This window comes from Mytilus californianus, unplaced genomic scaffold, assembly GCF_021869535.1.
Source record: "Mytilus californianus isolate M0D057914Y unplaced genomic scaffold, xbMytCali1.0.p SCAF_1, whole genome shotgun sequence".
NCBI lineage: Eukaryota > Metazoa > Mollusca > Bivalvia > Mytilida > Mytilidae > Mytilus > Mytilus californianus.
In genome coordinates, this window is record NW_026262581.1 from 112,021,413 (window position 1) to 112,035,413 (window position 14,001).

Genomic DNA, 14,001 nt, shown 5'->3' on the forward strand with positions numbered 1-14,001 from the left:
GATTGGTTAAAATTGCACCGGAAATGGAACGTACTCGGCTGAATACCAACAACGGATAAATCCGGAAGTAAAACTAACCTTTTATATAAATGTTTAACTAAAATGAAATAACGGTAAAAAGAGAGAGAACATGTATTTACATTGTACACATCGGTCTGACAAGAAATTCAAAACTCATATTATTTTAAAGTGGATAACATTGGTATATATATATATAGAAGTCTATAAAAAGGACCAACCAGCAAATTTACTATGTACCGGATCGTCTAGAATAGACGATACTGTGCAGATAAGGAAAAAATTATATAAGTCTAGAGATTTGCACAACGATACTTATATAAGAAGGTATTATACGAAGATGTTGTTAATAAATCTTGGAGGCAAATATTTCGGCTTAACAAATAGCCTTCTTCAGTGTCAATTATTTTAACAATACTGATTATATACGCACATTAAAATTCAGTTCTCTTGAACTGAATTTTAATGTGCGTATTGTTATGCGTTTACTTTTCTACATTGGCTAGAGGTATAGGGGGAGGGTTGAGATCTCATAAACATGTTTAACCCCGCCGCATTTTTGCGCCTGTCCCAAGTCAGGAGCCTCTAGCCTTTGTTAGTCTCAGTGTATTATTTTTAATTTTAGTTTCTTGTGTACAATTTGGAGTTTAGTATGGCGTTCATTATCTCTGAACTAGTATATATATTTGTTTAGGGGCCAGCTGAAGGACGCCTCCGGGTGCGGGAATTTCTCGCTGCATTGAAGACCTGTTGGTGGCCTTCTGCTGTTGTCTGTTCTGTGGTCGGGTTGTTGTCTCTTTGACACATTCCCCATTTCCATTCTCAATTTTATTTTTTACAGAGTTTGTCTTTAGTGCCGTGTGGAGACAGTAGAGTGCCTCCCCGTGCTTCAGGTTTATGCTCTTATAATATACTAGATTATGGAGTGTGTGTCCGAGCGAGAACTTCTCTAGTTCATTACTTTAGGAATATTTATCAAAAAGTAGTATTTCAATATTCAGCCCCATTCTACTATTTAGTCAGACGTCAGTCGCTACCCTAATATACCCTTTCTTTTTCGGGTAATTAATACGGATAGCGTTTGACATCTTTAGCCGAACAGATTTATCATTTTTACATAATTTAATTCATTGTATGCTGGTTCATATTCTGGACGCCAGTCTTTGCTCCTTTCTAATATAATTCACAAACAAAAAACAAATATGAAGCTTAGAAATGGAAAAATATTAAATACTAAACTCGTTCAAAGGGTATCTACACGTCTCCGCAATCTTCAAAATCGCTTATCTAAAAATACTACCATCGCTAACATTTTTAACAATAAAAATCGTGGTTACCCTTCTATCGATAAGTGTCATGCCAAAAAATGACTTACATGTCCCCGTCTTTCCACCAACAATACGGTAAGGTCCACGTTTAATGGTCGCACATTTTCTTTAAATTTTGAAACTGATATAACTTGAAAAACAAACAGTATAATTTATTTACTCACATGAAACAAACCGGGATGCGGTATTCAGTACGTAGGTGAAACTGGACGATATTTATCTAAACGCACTCAAGAACATCTGTATCGTTTTAAAAGACCCAATAAATTCAAAAGTATCATTTATCAACACCTTAAGAAGCACAATCATCCTATTAAATATTTAGCAGTTCAACCTTTAGAAGTAGTAAATAATCAGCCTGGTGAATCTCATTCAAAGTTTGTACGATCGCGGAAAATAATTGAATTAAATTGGATTAAAAAATTACAGACAGTCTACCCTCTCGGTCTTAATGATAATATCATGGGAATTGGTAATATATCAAGAACCGATTCTGTTAACATTTTGGATATAGTTTCTAAAACTGTTCGTAAAAACCGTTCTCATGGTCGTAGAAAAAATCGCAATCAAAGAAAATTTCGGACCAATCATACCATGCAATATTTCGGACCTAATTTCCATTTCAAAAAACAACGGCAGACATTATCTGTTAACAAAGCTCTGTTCATTACCGGTTAACAAGTTAAATAAAATTTTAGAGGATTGCAACACAATTTCATATAGCAGTCCTAAGTATGAAATCGTTCAAATTATAATGGCATATTGTTATTCTAAACTGTTTCCCAAAATTGATCGCCCTGAAGATCATAAAAAACAGTTTATTAAAATAAAGTATGTCAATAAAGGTTTTGATTTTGTAAATATTGCCGGTATTTTTAACGACCATTCTGTTAAAGAACAAATTCCGGGATATTTTGATAATACTGAGCTCCCTCTTATTTGTTATATTTACAAGAAATCTACCCGGAAATTTGTGTTTAATTATAGCCAATTGTGTAAAGATGTTAATATCAGTGAAAATACACCTACTTCATGTAATTGCAGTAATTCCGAATACATTTATGGACCCATTTCCCATGTTATAACAGGAGATCTTAACATCGTTCAAGACCGAGAGTTAAAATCATTCCTCAGTAAAGGACCTAAATATCGTCCCCCGTCAATTATTAATTGGAATGAGTGTCGTAATATCATCCACGACTCACTCTATACTTACTGTTTGAAATGGATAAAACGGGAAAAAGCTGACAAAAAATCTTTGGACTCTTTTTTTAAATCAGTAATGAACATAGTTGATATACGTATTCAACATTTTAAGGTAGCACTACAGTCAGAATTTTCTGACTCCAACCAACAGTCTTTAAAGAATAATTTCTCCAAAACTACTCAATGGATTTTTAAAATCTTTAACACATTTTAAAGCTGAAACATAACTCTTTCTTAATCTATAGATAAATTTATTTTTGGTATGATTAATCTCAAAATATAGCTCATTAATTGCCAAAAAAGTGGTCTTCTAACTTGGATGAAAATGGCACATTCAGGTCAAATGGTAGTAAAAATTTGTTTTCATCCCTTTAATCAACCATTCACAATCTACAAAACCGTGTCTCAGATTTTTGATATATGCCTCCAGTAATAAGATATATTATTTTTACTGCTGAATGCCAAACCTCATTTTACCTTTCATCTTTGGAGACCTATAAATTCATTTAGAAACAAATTATCCAAAAACTGGGACACGGTATTGTAGAAAATACTCCCTTCAATCACATATATCAAAGTCAAGCCAAAGGGGGTACCCATAAAGTTTCTATTTTCATTTTTTCCTTACAATTCTCATGAAAAATTGTTCTGAGAAATGACCTTAAAACTGAATTTCCTCTTAAGAACCCCTATAAATGCCACATAAATACAAAAATTCCACTGGGAACACCCCAGGAGTGTTCTGACACCATTACTTTATCAATAGAACCACACACATTGTGTCTTTGATGCTCTAATGCTGTAAAATTTGCATTTTGTGTGCACTGTATAACACTAACTTGGCATTTGGCGGGAGTTTGACGTCACAGATTTGACCAACATCTGTGATGTAGTAATTAAATAAAGACAAAGCTCCGCCTCTGTCCAGACAGGCTAAGATAAGAGAATAACAGGATTGGCTAGCTGCATCATAATTAATATTTAACATCATTATTCTCACTATAAAGAATAATTTTCATTTGAATTTTAAAAAGACTCTGAAATATAATATGACCATGATGACTGAAATTAGCTAAAATATTAAAATTAAAATACATGTCCATAAAAAGATCAAGACCATCCCCTTCTTGAAAATAGACTGTCCAACATGATTTATGAGTTTCATGGAATTAAAAAATTTCAAATAAACTTAAAATTAGTTAAAATGCCTAAAATTATTTTTAAATGTAGAAGACCAAAGACGAGAAATTTATACAGGCAGTCAGAGGCTTTCAAAGATACATTCACACTCTTTTCCATAGTTTTTTTTTTCATTTTGGTAGATTTTTTCCCTTTAAATTTTTTCCTATTCATATCTTTTTCTTTTTCTCTGTTCTGAACTTTCATGTTTAATAAATTAGTTTTGTTGCAATGCAATGAGATATTTATCTTGTGGTCAGGGATTAACAGCTGGACACTGGTATCAACAGATGATTGACATATTAGCCCCTCCCAAATGCCTATATATTTAGATTAATTACATGTGCTTTTATTTACATACGTTCATTATCAATTAACTCCCTGTTGTGATATGATAATGACTTTGGGATTTTTACAAACTGTGCAGAATAATACTTACTTCAAAATTATGTGATAAAAAAAATATCTTCAAAAAATCATTGTTAGACTGTAGTGCTACCTTAAAGAACATTTTACTCTTAACAATAACCACAATAAACCTATTTCTCGTATCAAACATAAACTAAAAGAACTAGCCAAGGAATTTGTTTTTGTCCCGACCGATAAAGCTGCTCATAATATTATTATTGTTTGACGTAAATTTTACATTGAGGTTCTGTAAAAAAGAAATCACCAATTCACCAACATTCCAACTGACTCCATTTTCAGAAAACGACATCTGTAACAAACATAAACCTTTAGCTACCGCTTTACAAGCAGAACCAAATACAATGAAAGTCACAACTATGTATTGGCTTCCGAAGCTACACAAAACACCTTACAAATATAGATTCATTTCGTCTTCAAGCCATTGTTCCACTACTAAATTGTCTATTCTTCTTACCAGTACACTTGGTACAATCAAAAACCTGATAATAAATTGTTCAAATAAGGCCTTCGAAAATAGTGGAATTAATTACTTTTGGAGTGTCAAGAACTCGTTGGAAGTACTTGATAAATTGCATGCATATATTGGTGATTTTGAATCTGTTCAAAGTTTTGATTTTTCTACCCTATATACCACATTGCCTCACATTCTCATTAAGAAAAAATTCACACACCTAATTAAATGGGCATTTAAAAAGTCAGAATGTGAATATATATGTTCAAACTCTTTTAGGTCATTTTTTAGTAGCAATAAACAAAAAAACTATGTCAATTGGACATGCTTTGATACTATATATGCCCTTGAATTTTTACTAGATAACATTTTTGTTCGCTTTGGAGATTCCGTATATCGTCAGGTTATCGGAATTCCAATGGGGACTAACTGTGCACCACTTATTGCGGACCTTTTTTTGTATTGCTATGAGTTACAATTTATGACAAAAATCAGTAAAGACCCATCGAAACAACATCTGATACACAAATTTAATAATACTTTTAGATATTTGGATGATATTTTGGCTCTCAATAATGACGACTTCAGTATGTATACTAAAGAAATTTATCCTGTTGAACTTACTTTAAATAAAGCTAATACTAACAATGACCACTGCCCTTTCCTCGATCTTGATATCTATATCATTAACGGAAAGCTTAATACTAAAATATATGATAAAAGAGATGATTTTTCATTTCCTATCGTTAATTATCCATTTTTAGATGGTGACGTTCCCTTGTCACCATCTTACGGTGTTTATATATCTCAACTTGTACGATTCGCTCGTGTATGTAACAATGTTTTAGATTTTAACGAGAGAAATTTATGTATTACTGAAAAATTATTACACCAGGGTTTTCGATATCACAAACTAGTCAAAACATTTACTAAATTTTATCATCGGTATAAGGACATCATTCGTAAATATAGCTCAACATGCAGACTTCTTATACGTTCAGGTATTTCACATCCAATTTTTTATGGAAATATTCTTTATAAAGCACAAAAATGTCAGTATTCACCTCTGAAACTAACAAAACCTTTAAATAGACTTATTAAGAAGGGATATAGTTACGATACTGTTGTCAGGTCATTAAAGATTGCATATTTTGGCGTTAATATTGATTCACTTATAGGGTCTTTGCATCGGCACTAAACACATTTATTTAAAAACCAGTTGTTGGCATGACACGGGTTATGTTCTTCTCATATATGTTATGATGGTATGATACTAAACCCCTAACGGGAAGGATTGTGCCTGATATTCATAATCAGAAGACATAATCTTTCAATCAGTTTAATTGAAGTCTGGAGCTGGCATGTCAGTTAACTGCTAGTAGTCTGTTGTTATTTATGTATTATTGTCATTTTGTTTATTTTCTTTGGTTACATCTTCTGACATCAGACTCGGACTTCTCTTGAACTGAATTTTAATGTGCGTATTGTTATGCGTTTACTTTTCTACATTGGCTAGAGGTATAGGGGGAGGGTTGAGATCTCATAAACATGTTTAACCCCGCCGCATTTTTGCGCCTGTCCCAAGTCAGGAGCCTCTAGCCTTTGTTAGTCTTGTATTATTTTTAATTTTAGTTTCTTGTGTACAATTTGGAGTTTAGTATGGCGTTCATTATCACTGAACTAGTATATATATTTGTTTAGGGGCCAGCTGAAGGACGCCTCCGGGTGCGGGAATTTCTCGCTGCATTGAAGACCTGTTGGTGGCCTTCTGCTGTTGTCTGTTCTGTGGTCGGGTTGTTGTCTCTTTGACACATTCCCCATTTCCATTCTCAATTTTATAAAAATAGCTCAATAATACAGGTAAGTTTTGGTCTATTGATTTAATCCAAAATCCTGAACATCATAATATTAAACAAAACCCAATACTCAAATATACGTGACTGTGTGAAAAATAAAACTTAGTATTTTTTATTGATGCCGTTTGGATGATGTACATTTAGTTCCTTTATCCAAAAGCTTTCCCGAACCTGTCGCTGGGCATCACTCCAGTGAATGTTCTGTTCAATCACTAGGATCTTCATGCGGTTAAAGTCATCAAGTTTGTGACCAGACTGTCTGAAATGCTGAGAAACTGGGAGAAGTGGCTTCTTAGATATATCACTCCTATGGCCATTGATGCGTTTGTGGAAAGGCTGCTTTGACTCACCAACATATTGGAGGCCACAAACTGAACATTCTAGAATGTAAATAACATTCATACTTTTGCAGTTAACATTGCAAAATATTCTATAGTTTATTACTATAGAATATTTTGCAATGTTAACTACAAAAGTCTATATATATATATATATATATATATATAGACTATTAGCAGTTTAAAAATTCAAGTTCCACTTAATTTTATTATAATAAAAATCTTCGTGATTTCTAATTGTCGGGAGCAATGCATTATGGATAGTGTTTCTATATCGCATGGGGAACCTCATGTTTCAGTGATTTAAAATCTAGAATTTTTAATAGCATAAACTGATTTAATCTTCAAAATCGAAGTTTCGAATGATTTTAAATAACCTTATTAAAAACTCTATTACTTTAAGTTTTAAAATCGGTAGCTACTTATCATCTAAATATAAGAGGCATGGGGACTATAGAGTAAATTGTACATAGGCTAGTACGTTGCATGCTAAGAATCCGGTAAATAATCTCATCACAGATACCAGAATTGAAATTGTGTACGCCAGACGCGGCCAAGTCTTCGTCTAAAAAAGACTCATCAGTGACGCTCGAATCAAAAAAGTTTTAAAAGCCAAACAAAAGTACGAAATAGATTAAAATATGATAAAACATATGTAGTAATCTTTTCTCATTACCGATAGCACAGCGGCACAGCGGACTGCATAGTTGTGGAAACTATTTGGTTGATTAAAGTTAGTTTTCTTAGAACTCTTTTCTTTTGTTTATCCGGCACAGTAGATCAGCTCTCTAATATGCAATGCTTAAACCCAATCTTTTCACATTTTTTTCTACACTGAGCAACCAAGTGCGATATAGATATGCGAGTATTCAGTGGTGCTGTAGTCGACTAACAGTTTATGTAGGTCCTCTTCTGAATCAATGCCATAACGGTAAAAATGATCTGGTTGTCCGTCATTATCTGTTTTAATCTGCTGTGGTGAGTATTTCTCACGTTACCCAGACTTTTGCAAGTAACTAAAGTATGTTTGTAATCTTCAGTGCCTTCCATACGGTACTTACATTCATTCTTGGGAAATCTAGCACAGGCAATTGTTTCATATGCGATGGCAAAACCAACATCCATCTATATTTTCTTTTAGAATCGTATGAAACAATTGCCTATGGTATCTAGTTCATAAAGTTACTGACCCCGCCTTCCAACCAACATGGCCATCAAGGCTAATATGTAGAACCGATAGGGTTAAAATGCAAGTAATGTCTATATATTGTCTTGTTTAATGTTATCCTAGATATATAATCATATATAGAAAATGTTTAGAATGTCGAAGATCTATACTGTCCATTTTGTGACCAAAACAACAGACGACTCCTTATAGGAGTTATTGCCCTTGATTGATAATTTTTACCAAAATTCATATTTTTTGGCAAAAAAAATACAAGATAGAGAGAATTTGTATTGAAGTAGAAAATACGATCGACAGGACAATACCTTCTAATTTTAGAGTCAAATCATCAGATGACTTCTTATTGGAGTGTTTGCCCTTGAGTGATTTATCAATTTGTTGTGTAGGTTTTCTTTTTTTTTTACAGCAACTCTGTACTGGACAGAGAGAATCTTTAAATCCCAAAAATGATCAGGATGTGGCAAGATCTACTGGTAAGTCTATATGGCATTTCCAAATCTACACTATTTGGTCTCGAGTGATTAGTTGCCTAATGGCAATCATACCAAATCTTCTTATTTTTAAAATGACTGAAATCATCAGTGACTCCTTGTAATAGTCAAATTATTTCCCTTGATTACGATTTTTTATCTATTTTGTGGGATTTTTTTCCGGAACCTTTGTAGGTACAGAGAAATTGTAATAGCAGGAACTATCTACAAAACAAGATATACTAATAAGTTAACATGGCCGAAATCGTCAGTCGACTCCTTTTAGGAGTTATAAAGACTGGCAAGATCTGTTCTTTTAAGGTGTTTAAGGCATTTTTAAAACTTTTGTTAACTGTTATTTTGAAAATATATGTGCTGTTATCATTTATTGACTTATTAACTGTTATCTGTTTTCTTAAAATTGACATTGTTGTGAACTGTTATTGTGAAAAAAATGACCCCTGTTAACTTTTTTTTATTTTTTAATTCACTGTTTTCTGTTTTCTCATTTAAGATGATTTAAGTTGCTGTTATCGGTTATCAGTGTTTTGGATTTACTGTTATCTGTTTTGAGCAAAATCAAAACTTGTTAATCTGTTAATGGACCCCCTCTTGCCTCCCTCATATAATGCCCTTGGACAACGACTACTTTCCCATTTTGTTTTTATTTTGTTTATTTTTATAAACAGTAGTTGATATAGATACCTATATAGCAGAAATGATCAACAGACAAAAGATCTACAAATAAGTCAAACGAATCATTATTGATATTGTATGATATATTTTAGCTTCGTTGTGTTTTTATATGTAAAAGAGAGGCGAAAGATACCAAAGGGACAAAAAAACAAACTGACAATGCCATGACAAAAAACGAAAAATGATGAAAACAGTGGCGGATCCAGAGGGGGGCGTAGAGGGCGTACGCCCCCTCCCCCCTTTGCTTGCACCTTTTTTTCTTTTTTTTTTGTAAAATGATTAATCAGACTAGACTTCGTGAACTTTGCCATTTCCCGTGTATTTAATTTTCATGCGACAATTCTTTACTTATAAAGATATTTTTCGCTCTTATTTACTGTAATATATTATTGATTATGTCAAAGTCATGTGATTCTCTACGATGGAGTTGACCAGTTTGTCGAAAAAAACGTCACTCAGTCATTTTGAAATTCAAATTACAGTAACACATTGCTTAGGCTGAGGATGACAAGCATGACGCCTTCAAAGCGACAAAGTATTGAGCAAGAACGTATTGACTTCTATTTCGCAATTCCACCCAACAGAAAGTAATACTCTATTACACTCTCATGAAAAAAAAAGTTCCACAGCAATATTATTTGCCTACGAAAACATGTTTAACCCCACACGCCCCAGCCCATTAATAACATTGCTGAATAGTGAACCCCAGTCAGTAAGCTCTATAGATTTAAAGTCTAAGGTACGGACCATTTGATCTGAGGGGGCAGTCTGAGATATTTTAGAGAAAAAATTCTGACCCTGATGTTTGCCTTAAACAAAAATTCTGGCCGTATCTGGATTGAAAACAATAATCTTGTCCACTATTTTGCTATTAGAAAAAAATATTTTCAACAGAATTATTTAGCATCAAATGAACATGATGAATAAAAAACGGGCATAATTTTTTTTTTTTGGGGGGGGGGGGGGGTGTTGCATGTGAATCCCATATCTGACCGGAATGTCTGTTTCGCCGAACTGATATAGTGAATACTTTTTTCAAGGCCCGACTGCAACCTGCCTGCTGGGTGTGGCCTATATGTCTCCATGTGTCGACCGTCATTCACAACTTCATTGTCATTTCCGACTAATTCGTAGTCTTTGGTTGATTTGGAACCCCTCACTTCCCTTGTTGGGTAAAACATTTCAACCAAACATTTGGATGAAAATTGCTTGTTTGTCTTTCTTCGTGTCGGTCGTATTGTAAATTTCATTGAATAGCCGTATATCTTGTTTACAACAAGAAATCTGTGAGGTTATGCTAACTAACCATACAACAATGCAAACGAGAATTTCCATGTCCATTTCTTACTGACAAATCCCACATCAAATATATTAATTAGTACATAGCTTTGGATCCATCCAATCATTTCATAATAGACAATAGACTGATGGAGAGAATACGGCACCAAAATTGTTCAACCCCTACACTTTAACTATAAAATGCATTTTACACTTATTTCATGTTTTTTAGCCAAATAAAGGTAAAAAAAACTTTAATACTACGCCCCCCCCCCCCCCCACCCCTTTCCAAAATACTGGATCCGGCCCTGGAAAAGACAAACAACAGTACACACAATCTAATTAGATTGCAGTACACAAAACACAACATAGAAAACTAAAGATTGAGCAACACGAACCCCACGAAAAAAAGGGGTTGATCTCAGGTGCTCCGGAAAGATAAGCAGAGCCTGCTCAACATGTGGCACCCGTCGTGTGGCACATGTAAGTACAAACCCGGTGAAAGTCTGATTCGGTAGGTTACATTCGAGGAAAAGAGGACGAGATTTTGGTTACAACAGATGGAACATATTCGTCGTCATCTGTGATATCAGATATTCCATAACGGTCATTCAACTCGTAATGGCGTAAACTATACCCTGAAACTATAGATAACCAAAAAATTATCAGCTAAATAATATCTACAAATAAGACTGGAAACTGATCGATCTGTTGAGATTTCATTGACCCGTTAGTATAATAGTCCCAGCCTTTTTATGTTTGTTTGTCGAACGGGAAAAAAATCATCGGAACCATTTAATCATGCGCTATTACCTCGTTTTTATATAGATTAGACCGTTGGTTTCCTGTTTGAATGGTTTTACACTAGTCATTTTTGGGGCCCTTTATAGCTTGCTGTTCGGTGTGAGCCAAGGCTCCGTGTTGAAGGCCGTAATTTGACCTATAATGGTTTACTTTTACAAATTGTGACTTGGATGGAGAGTTGTCTCATTGGCACTCATTATCTAGCTATTAGTCTAACTGTTCATACTGACGCTAGTGAATGTAACATAGTGAAATACGTCTAAAAGATGAATTATTGGGTTTGATAATATAATAACTGATCTTCTCCGTTTTAATTAGAAAAATATATAAAGATAACAAAATTTACTTTCACATTCTTGCCGATGAATGGACATTATTTAAAAACACAAGCCCCAGAAATTTATTGAAATTAAAAATTGACTTTGTTAAAAAGATCTTTGTCAAAATCGCTTTGAATGATATTGTCTGTTGTCTCCAAGCTGCAAAAATCAAATACAATTAATGGTTCATAAACTACCATTTGGACCTGGTTTTTTTGTGATGATGCGGCTTTAGCATTCAGAATTAAGCCTGGAATGTACACAATTATTTGTAGTTGCAGATTTTTCTCTATAGATGTGCATGTGCATAGAATATGTTTTTTTTTTCAATGTGATATGAACATATAGTATAGTTTTTCAAGTTTTTTTCTTTGAAATAATGCTAATGCTTGATTTCAATTTTTACTTGTAAGAAGAAGAAAAAAAATCTGAGTGATGATTTTGTGTACATTGCCGATAATTTTGTCATTTATAACCACAAACACTATATATATATAGAAATAGGAAATAAAATTTTGGTTTCATTCAAAAACATGGCTCCGTGGCTATAACTGTTAACCATGCAACCATTGAGAATAAATTCCGATAATAAGTAATTGCACCAATAATAAATTGGGTATATTTCTAAACGTTCCCTTAGTATATTCTGCCTCTTCAGCTTTACAGTACATTTTTTTTAAATTACCATTAATAATCAAATGATAATTGATTAATCCTGGTTAAACTCTAAAAATATTTCGAGTCTAGTGGTTCCGCCATCACACACATACATATTTATTTATATATGTGTGTGTAGTTCATTCGTGTTCTAACTTCTTTTTCTTTTCTTTGTATGTATACTTCATTATCGGTGCTTTGCTTTTGCGCCAATTGGCATTTCATTTGCGCCAAAATAATCTTTCATATATGCGCCACAAACCATATTTCATTTGCGCCAAAATAAAACCTTTCAATTGCGCCAATAATTCAGGTAAATACAGGTAAATAGTATAAAAAGTAGTTTTATTCAAAGGAGACTTTTGATAATAACTTTAAAACACATATTCCTCCGAAATCAGTCACCGTAACCAGAATGAAAGCACTATATATACACTACTACGTTCCTAATAAGAGACTTTTCATAATAATGTAAAAACACAGTTATGTTATAAATTAACGAGATATAAAACCTAAAAGAAAGCACTATACACTGACCCCCTCTACACTGGAGTAAAACCAAATGTTTGTTCTGACACAAGACTTGTAAGCAACGGCTCAGATGTACTCATGTACACTGGATAACCTATATGTGTCGTCATAAAAAACAAACATATTTCCTCTATATAAAAATAAGGAGATGTGGTTTGATTGCCAATGAGACAACTATCCACCAAAGTCAAATGAAGTGGATGAAAGCAATTATAGGCAACTGTACGGCCTTCAAAAATGAGAAAAACCCATACCGTATAGTCGGCTATAAACAGCCCCGACATGAAAAATATGAAACAATCCAATTGAGAAAACTAACGGCCTAATTGTCTCAAAATTGACAATGTCCATCTTGACACCTCAAACATGAGAACACTGTATAGTTTAAAACCTATATATAAGTGACTCTCCGTTTTATATAAGAAATGAGTATGAACTTACTTAGTTACCCATGGGGGATACACTAAAAAAAACTTATTCACGATGTAGCAATGAATATTTTAAACTTTTACGTTATATGTTACCTGTAAAATGGCGCAAATGTAGTTTTTATTTTTTGGCCCAATTGAAATATAACCTTGTGGCGCAAATGAAAGATGTGATTTTGTAAAAAATGGTGCAAATGCAATGCGCCACTTCATTATTGTTTTATATTGTTGTTTTAATAATGTCGTATTGTAATATGCTCTTTGTGAGCCCATTTAATGGAAATAAAACATCTTCTTCTTCATACACACCTTAGCCGACAGCACTGTATCATTAAAAATGTGTAACAGTGCCATATAGTCGATCTCTTCGTTGGTAAACGTTTCAAGCCAATTTTGCCATTGTTCACATGTTTTCTTGGAGTTCATGGCAGTCATTGTCTGAGGAAATGGTCAAATGGACAACAGTATCGACCACAAAGTCTTCATGTTGAGTTGAGCCCTTCTTGTAGGTCGGTAATATGAAAATGAAATAGATATTTTGGAAATTCCCCTTCGACCACGACTACACATGCACTTGTCTCTGCAAAATAATACCTATATACTTTGCGTTTTATTAAAGTATATACTAGTAGGTATTTTTTCAGAGACAAGTGCCTGTGTTTCAGTGAATAATGAATCTGTGATTTACAAAATCACCATCATCCGATGTCGATACAACATTTTAACGATTTACAAACAGTTGATTCGAAGTAAACATGTATTTAGTCGATATGGTACGAAATGGTATATGCAGTTGGCCCTTATGCATAGTACGAAATGGTTTTGA

General features: G+C 33.5%; 1 protein-coding gene across 1 annotated transcript in view; it reads left to right on the forward strand.

The window, feature by feature from the left end:
• Positions 1-8,399: 8,399 nt before the first annotated feature.
• LOC127711223 (heat shock 70 kDa protein 14-like) overlaps positions 8,400-14,001 on the forward strand; it is a 65,901-nt gene continuing 60,299 nt past the window's right edge. Inside the window, exon 1 of the mRNA XM_052217254.1 lies at positions 8,400-8,464. Within this exon, the coding sequence (XP_052073214.1) occupies positions 8,438-8,464 (27 nt within the window). The 5' untranslated portion in view covers positions 8,400-8,437. The remainder of the gene's footprint in view (positions 8,465-14,001) is intronic.